Here is a 15,075-nt window from a genome sequence, read left to right as displayed (position 1 = left end):
TGGGGGCCATTTGATCTCCGCCAAAACTACTCAACTCTGCCAGTGGAGCATGAAAGAAGCCCAGACAATACATGTCCAAATGAACATGGCTGTGTTCCAATAAAACTTTATTTTAAAAAAACAGCTGGGAGGCCGTATTTGGCCAGTGGCCACAGTTTGTTGACTCCTGGTGTGTATGTTTAGGGGCCTGTGTAAAAATATGAACGAGACTAATGGTTGGCACTGATTATCTATGCAGAGACTTGAACCAGACTAATGGTTGGCACTGATTATGGAGAGGCTCACTATAGATGGTGGAGATGGAAAGGGAGGTGCAAGCTGAGCTAATCCTGAAAGAAGAGAAAAGCTATAATATAAAGATCAGTAAACATTATAGAATCTCATTTATGCATTTACTAAAAATGTACATTCATGTGTATGTATAATAAAGGAGTTAATCATTGTTGATACAACCTCATGACATATTCAACAGGGAATAATTTTTATAAAAACAATTAAATTAGATTCTCTTAAAAAATAACTGTAATCTACCTACACCTAATGCTGTGCAGTGAATTCTGCTGCAAACCCATTGCACTGAGGGCATACATACCTACGTATGCATACATACACATATGCTGACCAGACCATATACATATGTCTGCATATGCATATATACACATACATAGATACCTAAATATATGTACATACAGGTTGGGTATCCCTAGTCTGAAAACCCAAAATCTGAAACTTTCTGAACTCTAACATGATGCTCAAAGGAAATGCTAACTGGAGCATTTCACCTTGGATTTTCAGATTAGGGATGCTCAACCAATAAATATAATGCAAATATTCCAAAATCTGTTAAGTATCTGAAATCCAAAATGCTTCTGATCCCAGGCACTTTGGGGAAGGGATATTAAACCTGCATATAATATATATGCTTATATACATAAGGCACACACACATACACATAATATTGTCCTATCATTACTGTATTGGCACTTTAGAAATATATCCCAAAACAAACAGGGTTATCATTGATATAATTTCCCACAAACTTTACTATAAATAATCAGGTAACAACCTGTCTTGTACCATTCTTTACAGAAAGGCTTTTCTCAATGCATTAGTCAGGGTTTCTTCCCAGGGTGAAAATTTATAATCCTTAATGAGGCCGGTACTAAGAGAAGGACATTTCTGCTTACTCTTTTCTCGGTAATTGCCCTCACATAAAATAAAGCATGACTTTGTCGTGTTCACACGTGCAGTGTGGGGAAAAGAAAGAGAGATCAGACTGTTACTGTGTCTATGTAAAAAGAAGTAGACATAAGAAACTCCATTTTGTTCTGTACTAAGAGAAATTCTTCTGCCTTGAGATGCTGTTAATCTGTAACCCTAGCCCCAACCCTGTGCTTGCAGACATGTGCTGTGTTGACTCAAGGTTTAATGGATTTAGGGCTGTGCACGATGTGCTTTGTTAAAAATGTGTTTGAAGGCAGTATGCTTGGTAAAAGTCATTGCCATTCCCTAACCTTGAGTACCCAGGGACACAGTACACTGTGGAAGGCGGCATGGACCTCTACTCAGGAAAGTCAGGTATTGTCCAAGGTTTCTCCCCATGTGATAGCCTGAGATATGGCCTCGTGGGAAGGGAGAGACCTGCCTGTTCTCCAGCCCAACACCCATAAAGGGTCTGTGCTGAGGGGAATTAGTAAAAGACGAAGGCATCTGTCTCCTGCTCGTCCCTGGGAATGGAATGTCTCGATGTAAAACCCGATCATACGTTCTATTTACTGAGATAGGAGAAAACTGCCTTATGGCTGGAGGTGAGACATCCTGGCGGCAATACTGCTCTTCCATGCACTGAGATGTTTGTGTCAAGTCAAACATAAATCTGGCCTACATGCACATTAAGGCATAGCACCTTTCCTTGAATTTATTTATGACACAGAGATCTTTGCTCACATGTTTTCCTGCTGACCCTCTCCCCACCATTACCCTATAGTTCTGCCACATCCCCATCTCTGAGATGGTAGAGATAGTGATCAATAAATACTGAGGGAACTCAGAGACTAGTGCCGGTGCGAGTCCTCCATATGCTGAGCGCCGGTCCCCTGGGCCCATTTTTCTTTCTCTATACTTTGTCTCTGTGTCTTATTTCTTTTCTCAGTCTCTCGTCCCATCTGATGAGAAATACCCACAGGTGTTGAGGGGCCAGCCCCCTTCATGCAGTGCATCCCTACAGTTTATTGAAGCATGAATTAAGTAACATACAATTAGACCTGATTGTGAGATTTTCTCTTCTTCAAGAAACTGAGGGAGTATATTTCATTTATGAATATGCTGATGCGCTAGGATTTCATTGCTTGGTAAAGCCTTTCACAGAATAACTGCATTTGTAAGATTTGTCTCTGGTATGAGTTGTTTGGTGTTTATTGAAGTTTGACCTGTTATTGAAGGCCTTTCCACATTCAGAACACACATAAGGTCTTTCTCCCGTGTGAATTCGCTGATGCACCTTGAGTTGTGGTTTCTTACTGAACGATTTCCCACAGTCGAGGCATTCATAAGGTTTCTCTCCCATGTGAGTTCTTTGATGGGTAATCAACTCTGATTTCTGGACAAAAGCCTTCCCACATTTGGAACAGACAAAAGGCCTCTCTCTAGTGTGTGTTACCTGATGTTTATGGAAATTCGACCTGCCGTTGAAGGCCTTCCCACATTCAGTGCACACATAGGGTTTCTCACCCGTGTGAATTCGCTGATGCTCTTTGAATTGAGACTTCGAAGTGAAGGCTTTCCCACATTCACTGCATTTGTAAGGCTTCTCTCCGGTGTGGATTCTCTGATGCATGCTGAGTATTGACTTCTGGTTGAAGGCTTTCCCACATTCACCGCATACATGGTGTCTTTCTCCAGTATGAATTTTCTGGTGTATATTCAGGTGTGACTTTTGGGTGAAGGTTTTTCCACAGTCACTGCATTCATAAGGTTTCTCCCCTGTATGAATTCGATGATGTATATCAAGCTGTGACTTGGAAATGAAGGATTTCCCACAGTTGTGGCACTGATAAGGTTTTTCTCCCGTGTGGCTTCTTTGATGGACAATCAGGTGTGCCTTCTGGATGAAGGCCTGCCCACATTCGATACACACATAGGACTTCTGCCCTGAGTGGATTCTCTGGTGCAAGCTGAGTGTTGACTTCTGGGTAAAGGCTTTCCCACATTCGCTGCATGCATACTGTCTCTCACCAGTATGAATTTTCCGATGTATAATGAGGGTTGAGTTTTGGGAGAAGCCTTTGCCACATTCACTGCATTCATAGAGTTTTTCTCTACTGTGAGTTCTCTGATGTCGGAAGAGAGATAACATCTGGAAAAAGGCTTTTCCACAGTCATGGCATTCATAGGGCTTCTTTCTAGTGTGTGTTTTCTGGTGCGTAACCAATTCTGATCTCTGAATAAAGACCTTCCCACATTCCTTGCATATATAGGGTACGTCACCTGTATGATCTGTCAGATATACACTGAGTTTTAGTTGTGGCGTGAAGGCTTTTCCACATCTGCCACATTCATGGAGGTTTTCTACACTATGAATTCTCTGTTGGGCAAAGAGGTGTGATTTTGGGGTGAAGCCCCTCCCACATTCGGAACATCCACCTGGATTCTTCTGAGTATGAATTTGATGTTGCGTGAGTGACTGTTTATGGCCACAGACTTTTCTACACTGATTACCTTTGCAAAATGTCTCTCCTGTATGGATATTCTTGCTGCAAGCGTGGGAGGAGCTACGGCTGAATAGCTGACCAGACCCAACAACGTCATCAAGCTGTTTTGTGTCATTGTTTTCATTCTGACCACTCACTTCTAGGTTCAGCTTCAAACTTTTTGTAAATAAGCAACATTTCTGAGGTTGTTCCTGTGAAGAAGCAAGGTGGGGCCTCGTGTGAATCATTTTCCCAGGGTCCTTATATTCACAATTGCTTTCTGTGTTCAATGTTTTCTTGTTGAAGAAAGCACTGTGACTCATGGGCTGAATTTGATTTTGCTTGTCTTTCTTTGTACGGTCTGTATCCAGCCTCAGTTCTTCTAAAATGGAACACCATGAACCATCTCTTGTGAACTCACCTACCATATCCTTTTGAAATGAAGCTTTCTTAGAAATCTCCTTTTGTGGGACTTCAAGCCCAAACTCCCCTTCTAAAAGGAGAAAGAGAAGATGAAATAGACACAATGAACAGGAAAGAGGAGAAACTGTATGAAGCTGATTGACAATGAATACAAGGAAATTGCTGAGTCATGTAATAATGATGCTAACGATGCTGACAATGAGCAGAAACACAGAGCCCTTATTATATGATGAGCACTTATCTACATAGCACTTAGCAGGTGCCAGGCAATGGCCTAGTACTCATTTAATCTGCATAATAACCTCGGGAGGCAGTCATGATGCTGTTCCTGTTTTACAAAGAAAAGGAAGCACATAATGGTTATGTAATTGGCCAAGATCACTTTGCTAATCTGTGGGGATTAGATTTCAACAACCTGAGGCCACTTATGCAAGTGGTCTGGACACCCAGATCTAGTAGGATGAGTAGGGGATAAAACAGACAAGAGCGTTGTAGGGCAACATCTGTGGACAGCCAAGGCTTGAAGGAGGGGACTCAGTGTGTAGGTCTTCCTTAACTTTCAGAGATGAATCCTCACCAATCTGCCTGCTTTATCTTACTTGTTAGAAACAATGCCAAGTACATCGGCCCTGTACATCCTTCTGAAAACTATTAAAGCTTCACCTATCTTGACATGGCCAACCAGTGAAAAAATGACTATGCCCCAACTCTCCATGAAGCTACAATTTTTTTTTTCTTCTTGAACTTAGGAATATACCCATCTCCCCAGAAAGATATTCTAAAAGACTGGGTAAGCAAGCTGTTCCCCAGAATTTGTTTCACCCTTGTTCCACTGAAATTAATTATTCTCTGTTAGAATTTTTGGCTTTATGCTATCAAATATGCCTTTTTTTAGTTTAGTTTTTTGTTTTGTTTTTTGCCAAGAATAAGAGTCCCTGATCATCTTGTGCACTTTACTAGTATAGTGCACAAAACACAGCAGGTTCTCAATAAAAATAATAGTTACTAAATTTTACTATTACTTTTTCTACCAGATTGTAATACTGAGTATGACCATCACATGTAGTTTCTTTTCGCTTTCAGTCACTTAAACTGTATCCCAGACTCTTGTCCTATCAAAAAAACTCAATCATCTTTCATTCTTTTTTTTTTTTAAAAAAAAGGACACAATCTTTATTGTTAACTTTTCCTTATTGTAGCAGAAGCGCATAATATTAAACTTACCATCTTACCCATTTTGTATTGTACAGTTCAGTAGCGCTACCTGTATTCACCCTGTTGTGCAATGGATCTCCAAAACTTTTACATCTTGCAAAACTGAAATGCTGTACCCATTAAACAATTTCCCTTTTCCCCCTGTCCCTCATGCTCTGGCAGCCACAATCTTATTCTGTCTCTATGAATTGAGAACTCAAGGTACCTCATATAGGTAGAATGATACATTTGGATTTTTTGTGTCTGGCTTATTTCACTCAGCATCATGATAAGATTCATTGACACTGCAACATGTTTCATAATTCCTCTTCCTTTTTAAGGTTGAATAATATTTCATCGTATGTATGGACCACATTTTGTTTACCAATTCATTGGCCAATGGACAATTCCACTTTTTGGATATTGTGAATAGTGCTGCGAGGAACAAGAGTGTACAAACAGCTGTTTGGGTTCTTGCTTTCAATTCTTTTGGGTATCTACCCAGAAGTGGAGTTGCTGGATCATATAGTAATTTTATGTTTAATTTTTGAGAAATCACCATCCTGTTTTCCACAGGACTACACCGTGTTACATTCCCACTAGCAAGACACAAGATTCCAGTTTCTCTATATCCTTGCCAACACTTGTTATTCTGTTTTTTTACTAGTAGCCATTCTGATGGATGTAAAGGGATATCACACAGTGGTTTTCATTTGCATTTCCCACATAATTAGTGAGGTTGAGCATTTTTTCCTGTTATTGGCCACTTGTATATCATCTTTGAAGAAATGTCTATTCACATCCTTTTCCCACTTATTAAAACAGGTTATTTGTTTTCTATTTCATTTTTTACTCTTAAATAGCAATTTTACCCATATATGGGTGGTCATTTATTCTGGCAGTCTTCCTCTGTGTCCCCAGGCAGAGATTTGAAACCTTTTTAACTTCTCACTTTATTCAGGTCATAAAAATCTTGCTGAACCTGGTAACACTTAAATTACTGCCCGAAATGTTCAATGTAAACTATCAGAACTGTACTGAAAAGCTCTTCCACAACTCTCCAACGCAGCCTAACAACGCTGATTGCAAAAAAGAAGTCCAATTTATTCTCAAATGCAAGCACACTCTCATGTCCTCTGTTCCCATTTAGCCTGCTTCATCTGCTGCTTTGTTTCAATTCAAAATGGCTTTGTGGACCAGTTACAGGTACTGTGTCCTTAAAATTAATTCCCAATGTCACTCCACTTCTAGGCTGACAACACTTTTTCTGAACTTCACAAGCATTTACTATCCATGCTTCCCGTGTTGATACACTTACTTTTTGAGTAACCTTTCATGAAATAGACATGATTGATGCACAAAGGCTAATGCTTTTAACATTTAATGCCATTGTCTTCTCCATCCAAACACAATCTGTTCTTTTGAATTTATCTCAGCAAATATTTAAAGCATCCTTTTAAAATAGTGTGAAATATTCTTTCCTGACCATTTTCAGAAAATCAATAATTTCTGTATCCTAAATACAAAAATCCTAATCCTGTATCTTAAATACAATGGTTTCCTCATGCGGAACACTGACATAATGAAGATTAAGTAAAGAAAGTACAAAGTAATCAGCAGACTGTGTGCAAAGTGATACAGTCTATGGAGAAAACATTAAACAACATACAAAAACAATGGAGCAGAGCATGAGTGATGAAAACTCTTCAGGTATATTTTTTACATTGGAAATACGTGGCCATGAGGACAATCTCACTGAAAAGAGTTTGTTAATCCTACACAGTAGGAAATAACTGCATGTTTTTATCATATCTACTGAGGAAAAAAGAAAATAGCCATGTTTGGGGGTAATAAAATCTGTCAGTATCTTGACTGAACTCCAAAAACTGAAATCATTAGGAACAACATTGTCTAAATATGAGAAAATGGGGATCTAGTTTGTTGTAATACCACTGGGCTTAAGAAAAAGGGTCACCTTCTTCTTAATAAAAAGAAAAAAAAAACTGGTAAGAATTCCAAAATAATAAATTAGAGGACTGTGTTTCTGAGCCCATATGGACAGAACAGGGCTGACAAGCTATGTCAGGTAAGAATCACATACTTGGGAGGAAAAGAAGACCAATATTGATTTTCTGAAATGGAGAAAGTCAATAAAATTAGGGGCAAAAAAACTCCATGAAAAAAAAAAAAAAAGGCAGAAAACTCCATGGACACAAATAGATAAATGATAAGAAAATGCAATGAACAAATGAAAACGCCAATCAGATAACAGATAAGATGAGAGGCTCTCATTCAGTTATTAGAAAAAGAACACTTCAACAATGAAACAGGCTGGGCGTGGTGGCTCACGCCTGTAATTCCAGCACTTTGGGAGGCGGATCATGAGGTCAGGAGATCGAGACCATCCTGGCTAACACGGTGAAACCCTGTCTCTACTAAAAATACAAAAAATTAGCTGAGTGTGGTGGCGGACCCCTGTAGTCCCAGCTACTCAGGAGGCTGAGGCAGGAGAATTGCTTGAACCCAGGAGGCAGAGGTTGCAGTGAGCCAAGATCACGCCACTGCACTCCAGCCTAGGTGACAGAGCGAGACTCTGTCTCAAAAAAACCAAAACCAAAAACAAAAACCAATAAAACAGCCCTTTCACCCATCAGTAGGGCTATAAATTCACCAATTTTGTTAATGCCAAGTGTTAGCAAGCAAGATGTACAAATGCAAATCCTTGTGCACTGCACATGGGAGCGTGAACTGGTGCAGCCCATCAGCCCATCAGAAGAGCAATATGGTTGACTTAGTCAAGTATACTTATCTCCAGGACCAGGCAATCCCATTCCTGAGTATTTACCACTGGGAAATTCTTAAGGTAGCCCCTATAGGACATTCAGAATTTATAGAATATTTACAGTGTTTGATGTAGAAACTGGGAGTAGGAGGCAACCTATGGGCCATCACTGGGGGAATGGAGGGAATGGAGTAGTATGGTAGACTGGTAGTGGTTCCCTGCAAAGATATCTACATTTGCCTGGGTACAATTTACTCACCTTGACACCTCTGATGTGAGAGTTCAGCCTCCTCCACACATGGCTCCTTTTCTTTTAGCATTCTGAAGATGACGTCTGGGTTGGGAATGTGATACCCTGTTAATTAGAAAGGATACTGGATTCGGGTGTAGCGTCTTCAGTTTTAGAGGCCATTCAGTGAAGCTTTACACTGGCTCATTAGAAAAGTCAACATGGGCACAAAGTAATACTAAAAGATGCCCAAAAGAAACAAACAATCCAGGGCAAACCAAGGAAAGAGTCATGACATACTTTGATATCCCACTGCGTCCTGCAACAAGGAGGAAGGAAATCTCCTCAACAGGATCCAGCCAAGATTCCCAGGTCAGTTGTGCTCACCCACTGAGAAGAGGTGGCTATAGAGCTCCAACGTCACGTCCTGGTACAGGCGTCTCTGGGCAGGGTCCAGTTGCTGCCACTCCTCCCTGCTGAAGTCCACGGTCACGTCTTCAAACGACAGTGATGCCTGTAACAGTGTACCCCAGCTCACTGTGAATTAGGTCATCATTGGTGAGTGGGGATGGCACACATAGGAGGAACATGCTTTTAATGATTTTCACCATGATCCATCACAGAGGGTTCCCACCAAACACCTATTTCACATTTTTAGGGATTTAAAAAAATTAGAGAAATATCCTCCATCCACTGTACACCTACATTGATTTATTCATATTTTTTTTCCGAAAATGAGGCCAGAAATGGGTTCCCTCTAAGTCCTCTAGCTAATTTAGGAATAACCAGCATGATGTTGATGAAGCAACTACATGTGAGGCTGTACTTACGCTGGGTCCTGGTGCTCAACATAGAATTACATAAGCTTCTACTCTTGCAGCAACTCAAGAGACTTGGAAGACATGTGAATACAAAAGCTCAACTATGGGGTTAAAAAGGGAACATGGTAGAAATATATGAGAGGACACCGTTGGGGAGGGGCAAATTAGGGAAAGGCAAATTCTACCTAGCAGTAGAAGGTAATGCTACTTAGAGTTGGCGCAGCTTACACTGGAAGTAAGAACTTTGATGCAGGATGTGCGAAGGAAATCATTTTCCAGAAAAGAGCATGAATAAAAGTAGAGAGGTAGGAAAATACTGTGAATTCAGGGAGAAGCAGACACCTCTGTGTAAGGTAAGAGGTGACTATGTCATGTTTGGAAAGTGGTTACCATCCAAGCTCCAAGGAAGTGGGCTGGTGTCTGAATATATAATGGGTACAGATTATTTTAATGAATGGATTGCCATTTCAGGATTTTAAGTGCAGGGAAGAGATATGATCATATAATATTTCAACAAGATGATCTTTCCTATAAGAACCAATATTAGGTTCATGAAAGGACTGATGATGGAAAGATCTTCATTACAGAAGTACCACAGATGATAAATGCAGCCTGAAGGACAAAACAAAAATATCACTTTTACTGATCACCAATGACTGCTAAAACCATATGAAAGACTGATGGGGTCTTTATAATGGAGGAGTGGGCTGACAATATCTGAACCCAATCATCAATTTTATCACAAGGAGAGAGATAACCAGATACTAAAGTGCACCTAATATGATGTAACAGCTACTCGGGAGAGTGAGGCAGGAGAATCACTTGAACCCGGGAGGTGGAGGTTGCAGTGAGCTGAGATCACACACATTGCACACACAGCACTGGGACACACACACAAAACTGTCCCTGAAATAGCGAGTGTCTGCTGCCATTACCTAGTAACAAATTCAATTTATGAAGAGAGTGTGTACACACTTGGAGAAAATTGTATAATACATTAACATGTATATAGGCAAGTAAATAATCCATAAAAATTGTGTGCTCCAGGGAAAAACCTTAAGTTATGCAGGCAACGAGTTATCACAGTCTGTACAGGCAGCTCTGAATATAGATTCACACAGTCATAATAATGAACAAGGAATATTGACCTGATCAGAATCTGAACCAGTTCTTAGAGGAGGATGGGCAAGGAAAGCAGGTGTTGGGGATGAAAGTATGAGGAAGTGGGTAAAAGCAAACCTTTTAATGACATGTTTCTTAATTAATTAACATGTTAATTAACAATCCAAGAGGCAGCAATATAGGCATGTCACTAAAAGATTAGGAGGTAAATGCCGAAATAATTAGCTAAAAATGTAAAATGTGATTTGTGATTGCCTGGGAGGAGCTGGAACTTGGGTAAAAATACAGCAAGTGACAGCTCTTTTAAAAGATTACAGGCTTCACAAAACCATCTGATCCTCTTTTCTATGTTCAAATAAAACTAAAACCTACTTTCAAAGGAAAAAGTAACAAAAACTATTTACAAACATGCAAAAAGGACCCTAGGTTATTACTATGTAAGAACTCTCTTGGGACGCTGAGGCGGGCAGATCATAAGGTCAGGAGATCAAGACCATCTTGGCTAACACGAGGAAACCTCGTCTCTATTAAAAATACAAAAAAATTAGCCGGGGGTGGTGGTGGGCACCTGTAGTCCCAGCTACTCGGGAGGCTGAGGCAGGAGAATGGCATGAACCCAGGAGGTGCAGCCTGCAGTGAGCAGAGATTGTGCCACTGCACTCCAGCCTGGGCTTCAGAGCAAGATTCCATCTCAAAAAAAAAAAAAAAAAAAAAAAGAGAACTCTCCAAAAATCCAAACCAAAATATAAATCAAAAGGTGAGAAAAAGTAACTCACTAAAGACAACTGACCAATAAAATTATGAAAAAAAATGCTGTTTGTAAACAAAGTAATGCAAATTAAAACACTATAGTATCTTCATTTCCATCAAATTAGAAAAGATAAAAACGACATAAAAATAGTACTGTCCAGAGCAGAGGGAAATACACACCACAAAGAGAAGACAACATGAATGGTACTGGGATATATTCTGACATGAATTCAGACACTGATGGAAAATCTGAATTAGCGACAGCAGTATTGATTTAAATGACAAACTAGAAATCAGGTCAAGCAGGAAAAAAAAATTCATTGTTAAAAAAGGAAAAAAGCTTATATTGAACATGTGTCCTAAAACACTAAACTTGAAGAGGTTCTGAAAATACAGGTTGACCAACATCAATGCAAATGAGAGAAACGTTTGTGCATTTGTACTGCTGTCACAAAGACTTAGACAATTTCATGTTTTAAACGGGTTTTTTTGGTTTTGTTTTGAGACAGGGTCTCACTCTGCTGTCCGGGCTGGAGTGTAGTGTCATGATTGCAGCTCACTGCAACCTGGACCTCCCCAAGCTCAGGTGATCCTCCCACGTCAGCTTTCTGAGTAGCTGGGACTACAGGTGCATGCCACCACACCTGGCTAATTTTTGCATTTTTGTAGAGTCTCACCGTGTTGCCCAGGCTGGTCTCCAACTCCTGGGCTCAAGTGATCTGCCCGCCTTGGCCTCCCAAAGTGCTGGGATTACAGGCCTGAGCCACTGTACCCCACCTAAACTTGCATGTTTCAATTTTTCTTTTAAGAATGACTTTTAAATATTTGGGGTATTTACAATTTTGAAAGTGATTTATATGTGCAATTTATTTTGTGTTAATGTTCCCTTCTTTTAATACTTTCTATTATCAAATGTTTCTAGCAGGTTGAGATGATTTTAACAGGCTACTGAAATATATAATCTTCTCACGATACACTGGTTCAGGATAATAACACACATATTTATTATACTTTTTTAAAAAACAACATCTCTGTAAATTTGGGTAGAAACCTATCACAGAACAATGGTGCACTGTTTACTACTATAGTCATATGCTATTTAAAGACTTGTAAATAAAGCATCAAGAGATACACAGAATAATTTAGGATTTCAGGAAATCTTGACTATACCAAGAATTCTGATTTCTTGTTACTAAATCCTGACTATTTCTTGTTACTAAATCCTGACTATCTGTGGGCAATCTCGAGACACTATTTTCCAGCATTTTTTATTCACCTTTTTAAACAGGAAAATCAACATGGTCCTTAAAAGCCTGTTCTCGCTCTACCTCCCTGTGACTAAACTACAAAGGAAGCTTTTTCTGCACCTTATGAGAACAGAGGAAAAACGGGCCAATCCCCATGGACCAAGCAAGGAATTTGGGTGGGGACCACTTGAAATTCTTCAAAGACCCAATGGTGGATGAAGGAGCGGAACAAGTGCTTAGAGGGAAAGCGTCAGCTTTTCCATCCTATGACTGGGGCTTCTGATCAGACCAGGGACTACAGTTTCTTCTTTCTTGACCCAAGGCCAACCCTCTACTATCCTCTTTTATTAGCCAATTTATGGTTTCCTCTAGAACACAGATAGCCTATGAATGTGGAAACATCAGCCTTTGTGGTCCTCGCTTGACAGGAGGCTCAAGACTGACTCAGGAGCAGGGAGCCCAGAGCCTGCTGCATCCTGTGTCTGCCCTCACGTTCTGGAGAACTGTCCCCAGGGCTGCCCCTGCTTACCTCGCAAGATCCATCCTGCTCCTCTGGACCCAGGACATGAGGCTTCTGGGATAAATTCACATCAGCAGGCATCTCCGCTCTGGACTTCTACTCTCGGTCTCTCTTGCTGACAACTCCACTTTTCCCAGGGGCCAGAAGCTGGATACGTGTTTGGATTCTCCAACCAGGGACACTGTGGAGAGGCGTGCTGGGCTATGAAGAGAGATCCTGCAGCCTCAATGAGGTGGCCTGACCCAGGGATTCTGCAGAAGCCTCGGAAAAGCAATGAGTACATGGTCACTCATTCAACATTCACTCCACAAATATTTCCTGAGGGCACTGAGGTGAAGTCACTGTGTCAGACCCTGGAGTAGGCAAAGTTCAGAAAGCCCAACTCTAGTTATTAGTCAGGGTTAAAAATAAAGACTGAGTCTGGACTAAATGATGAATTCATTGCAGCTTTGCCAACTTTTCACTGAGAGAATGTGAAAATATTACTTTAGTTATAGTTTCCAAAATGAAAATGCAGGTATTTATCACAGGTGTTGGGAAACTCAAGCAAGATGAAGCTTGTCAAGTCCTCAGTGCCTGCCTGGCAAGTGATAAATATGAATAAAAAAGAGAAATTTGTCAATTTAATTGTCAGCTAAATATCATGGGCATTATTACACCCATTTTGGGGATGAGGATAATGAGGCTGTTACATAATTAGCCTGAAGATTACTCAGTCTGTAAATGGAAAAACGGAATCAGCCCACATCTGCCTTGTTCTAAACTGTACACTGTCCCCACTATCTCATGCACCCTTACATGGCCAGCTTCCGGAAACACCATTTCCTCTTCCTGTTGCCTTCATAGAGCTCAGGCTGGGAGGTGGCTTTGTCTGGTGTACCTATTCTGAGCTTCTGGACTTTTCAGTCCCCATCCATAACACACCACACAGACCAGCCTCTTCTGACTAGAGCTAAAACTTAAAATCACTGTCCCAATCCCCACCTTGATGCAGAAAATTTGCAGACATGCATCAGGGCCTCCAGTTACCATTTCTTGCCTGTCCACAATAAGTTGCCCCCACCGCACCTGAATGCAATCACTGACAGCACTGATTTTCAGAAATCCCCAATGAGTGGACTACAGGGCTGCCAGAAAGTTCCATAATGCCTCCCAGTCACTGACATGGCCCAGGCTTCTGAAATCATTACTGCCCTGATAGCCAAGAAATGTTTCCCAGCGAGTACAATTTTCTGGTTTCCATAAAACGACAAATAATCTCCAACATAGGGGTCCAAATGAAATGCTCCAATAGGAGACCATCGTCGATCTGCTCAACTGTCAATTACCAATCCTTACCATATCGAAGGGACCCAAGAAGAGGCCAAGACTGCCCCACCCACCAATCCCTGAAGGACCCCAACACTCACTGCCTAGAAAGCAATGCAGTCACCCTCACAAATCCCCATCATTAACCCCCTATGCCTCCAGTCAACTGGCTGCCATAGGCTACTACTGGCAACCCCAGTCTACTGATTACTATAGGTCGCCCATCACTGGTCCCCTGAGAGTGTTACAATGTGATCCTCAAAGGCCTCCAACTTCTGAAGCTCTTGGCTGCCAATCAATCACTGACTTCTCGAGTCCCACGGAGAGTGAATCCCTTCCCTGAACGTCCTCCAGCACCATCTGCAACGGCGCTCTTAAGACGCACGTTCGCTGTCCTCAAGTTAGCAAGTTTCGTGGACCAATATAAAATCCGGTATTAAAGTACACTTGTAATTTAAGTCACAAAAATACTTATTACAAGCAGAAAATAAGCAAGAAAAGCGGGAAAATTAACCAGCTAATTATCCAACTAAAATTAGCAAAAACCACTTACCCCACAACACCCCTCACCCACCCCAGAAACCCCCCCCCCATCGCTCAGCCAAAACAGGCCTGTCACTTACCTCACAGCCCGGTCTTCAGCCGAGAAATCCCTTTATCACGCACCGCCCCCTCGCAACAAGCCCCTCATCACTCACCCAAAGCTGGCTTCCCCTCCCTGACCCTACAGAACCCCCACTGCTGATATTCCCAATCACTTCAGCTTCCCGTAAGCCGCACAGGCTTAGATCCACTTAACAACAGAAGCGAAATGGCCGCTCTAGGCCACTTCCGGTTTGGGTTACATTCCCGTTAGGATTTCTGCGGGCGAACTGAACCGCGCGCATGCCCACTAACACTTTTGAAGCTACGCTCTGCCAACAGTCATCATGGCGTAAAACGGCGTACTTTTATCCCGCGGTTCATTCAACTTCAGAAACTTCGTCGGGA

General features: G+C 41.3%; 1 protein-coding gene across 3 annotated transcripts; it reads right to left on the bottom strand.

The window, feature by feature from the left end:
- Positions 1-74: 74 nt before the first annotated feature.
- On the bottom strand, positions 75-14,942 carry ZNF175 (zinc finger protein 175). Of its 3 annotated transcripts, none has more exons than XM_003916008.5 (5): positions 14,709-14,942; positions 12,787-13,038; positions 8,705-8,831; positions 8,348-8,443; positions 75-4,182 (listed from the first exon to the last, which is right to left on the bottom strand). In XM_003916008.5, the coding sequence occupies exons 2-5, from the start codon at positions 12,856-12,858 to the stop codon at positions 2,342-2,344; spliced, it is 2,136 nt and encodes a 711-aa protein (XP_003916057.2). In that variant the 5' UTR covers positions 12,859-13,038; positions 14,709-14,942; the 3' UTR covers positions 75-2,341. The 3 variants fall into 3 exon arrangements, with proteins under 3 accessions (XP_003916057.2, XP_009193380.2, XP_009193379.2); XM_009195116.4 differs by having other exon boundaries at positions 12,787-13,028; positions 14,709-14,889; XM_009195115.4 differs by lacking the exon at positions 14,709-14,942 and adding an exon at positions 13,576-14,630.
- Between the last annotated feature and the right edge of the window lie 133 nt (positions 14,943-15,075).

Source organism: Papio anubis, chromosome 20 (assembly GCF_008728515.1).
Source record: "Papio anubis isolate 15944 chromosome 20, Panubis1.0, whole genome shotgun sequence".
Classification (NCBI taxonomy): Eukaryota; Metazoa; Chordata; class Mammalia; order Primates; family Cercopithecidae; genus Papio; species Papio anubis.
Note: the sequence above shows the minus strand (reverse complement) of the source record. Positions and strands in the feature narration are given on the sequence as shown.

Excerpts from the sequence above, each read along its gene's own strand:
- ZNF175 (XM_003916008.5), bottom strand. The coding sequence starts at position 12,858 with ATGCCTGCTGATGTGAATTTATCCCAGAAGCCTCATGTCCTGGGTCCA. Across the intron at positions 8,444-8,704 it reads TAGCCACCTCTTCTCAGTGG|GGTATCACATTCCCAACCCA; the intron begins GTGAGCACAACT and ends TCTAATTAACAG. Across the intron at positions 4,183-8,347 it reads CTCACATCAGAGGTGTCAAG|AAGGGGAGTTTGGGCTTGAA; the intron begins GTGAGTAAATTG and ends TTCTCCTTTTAG.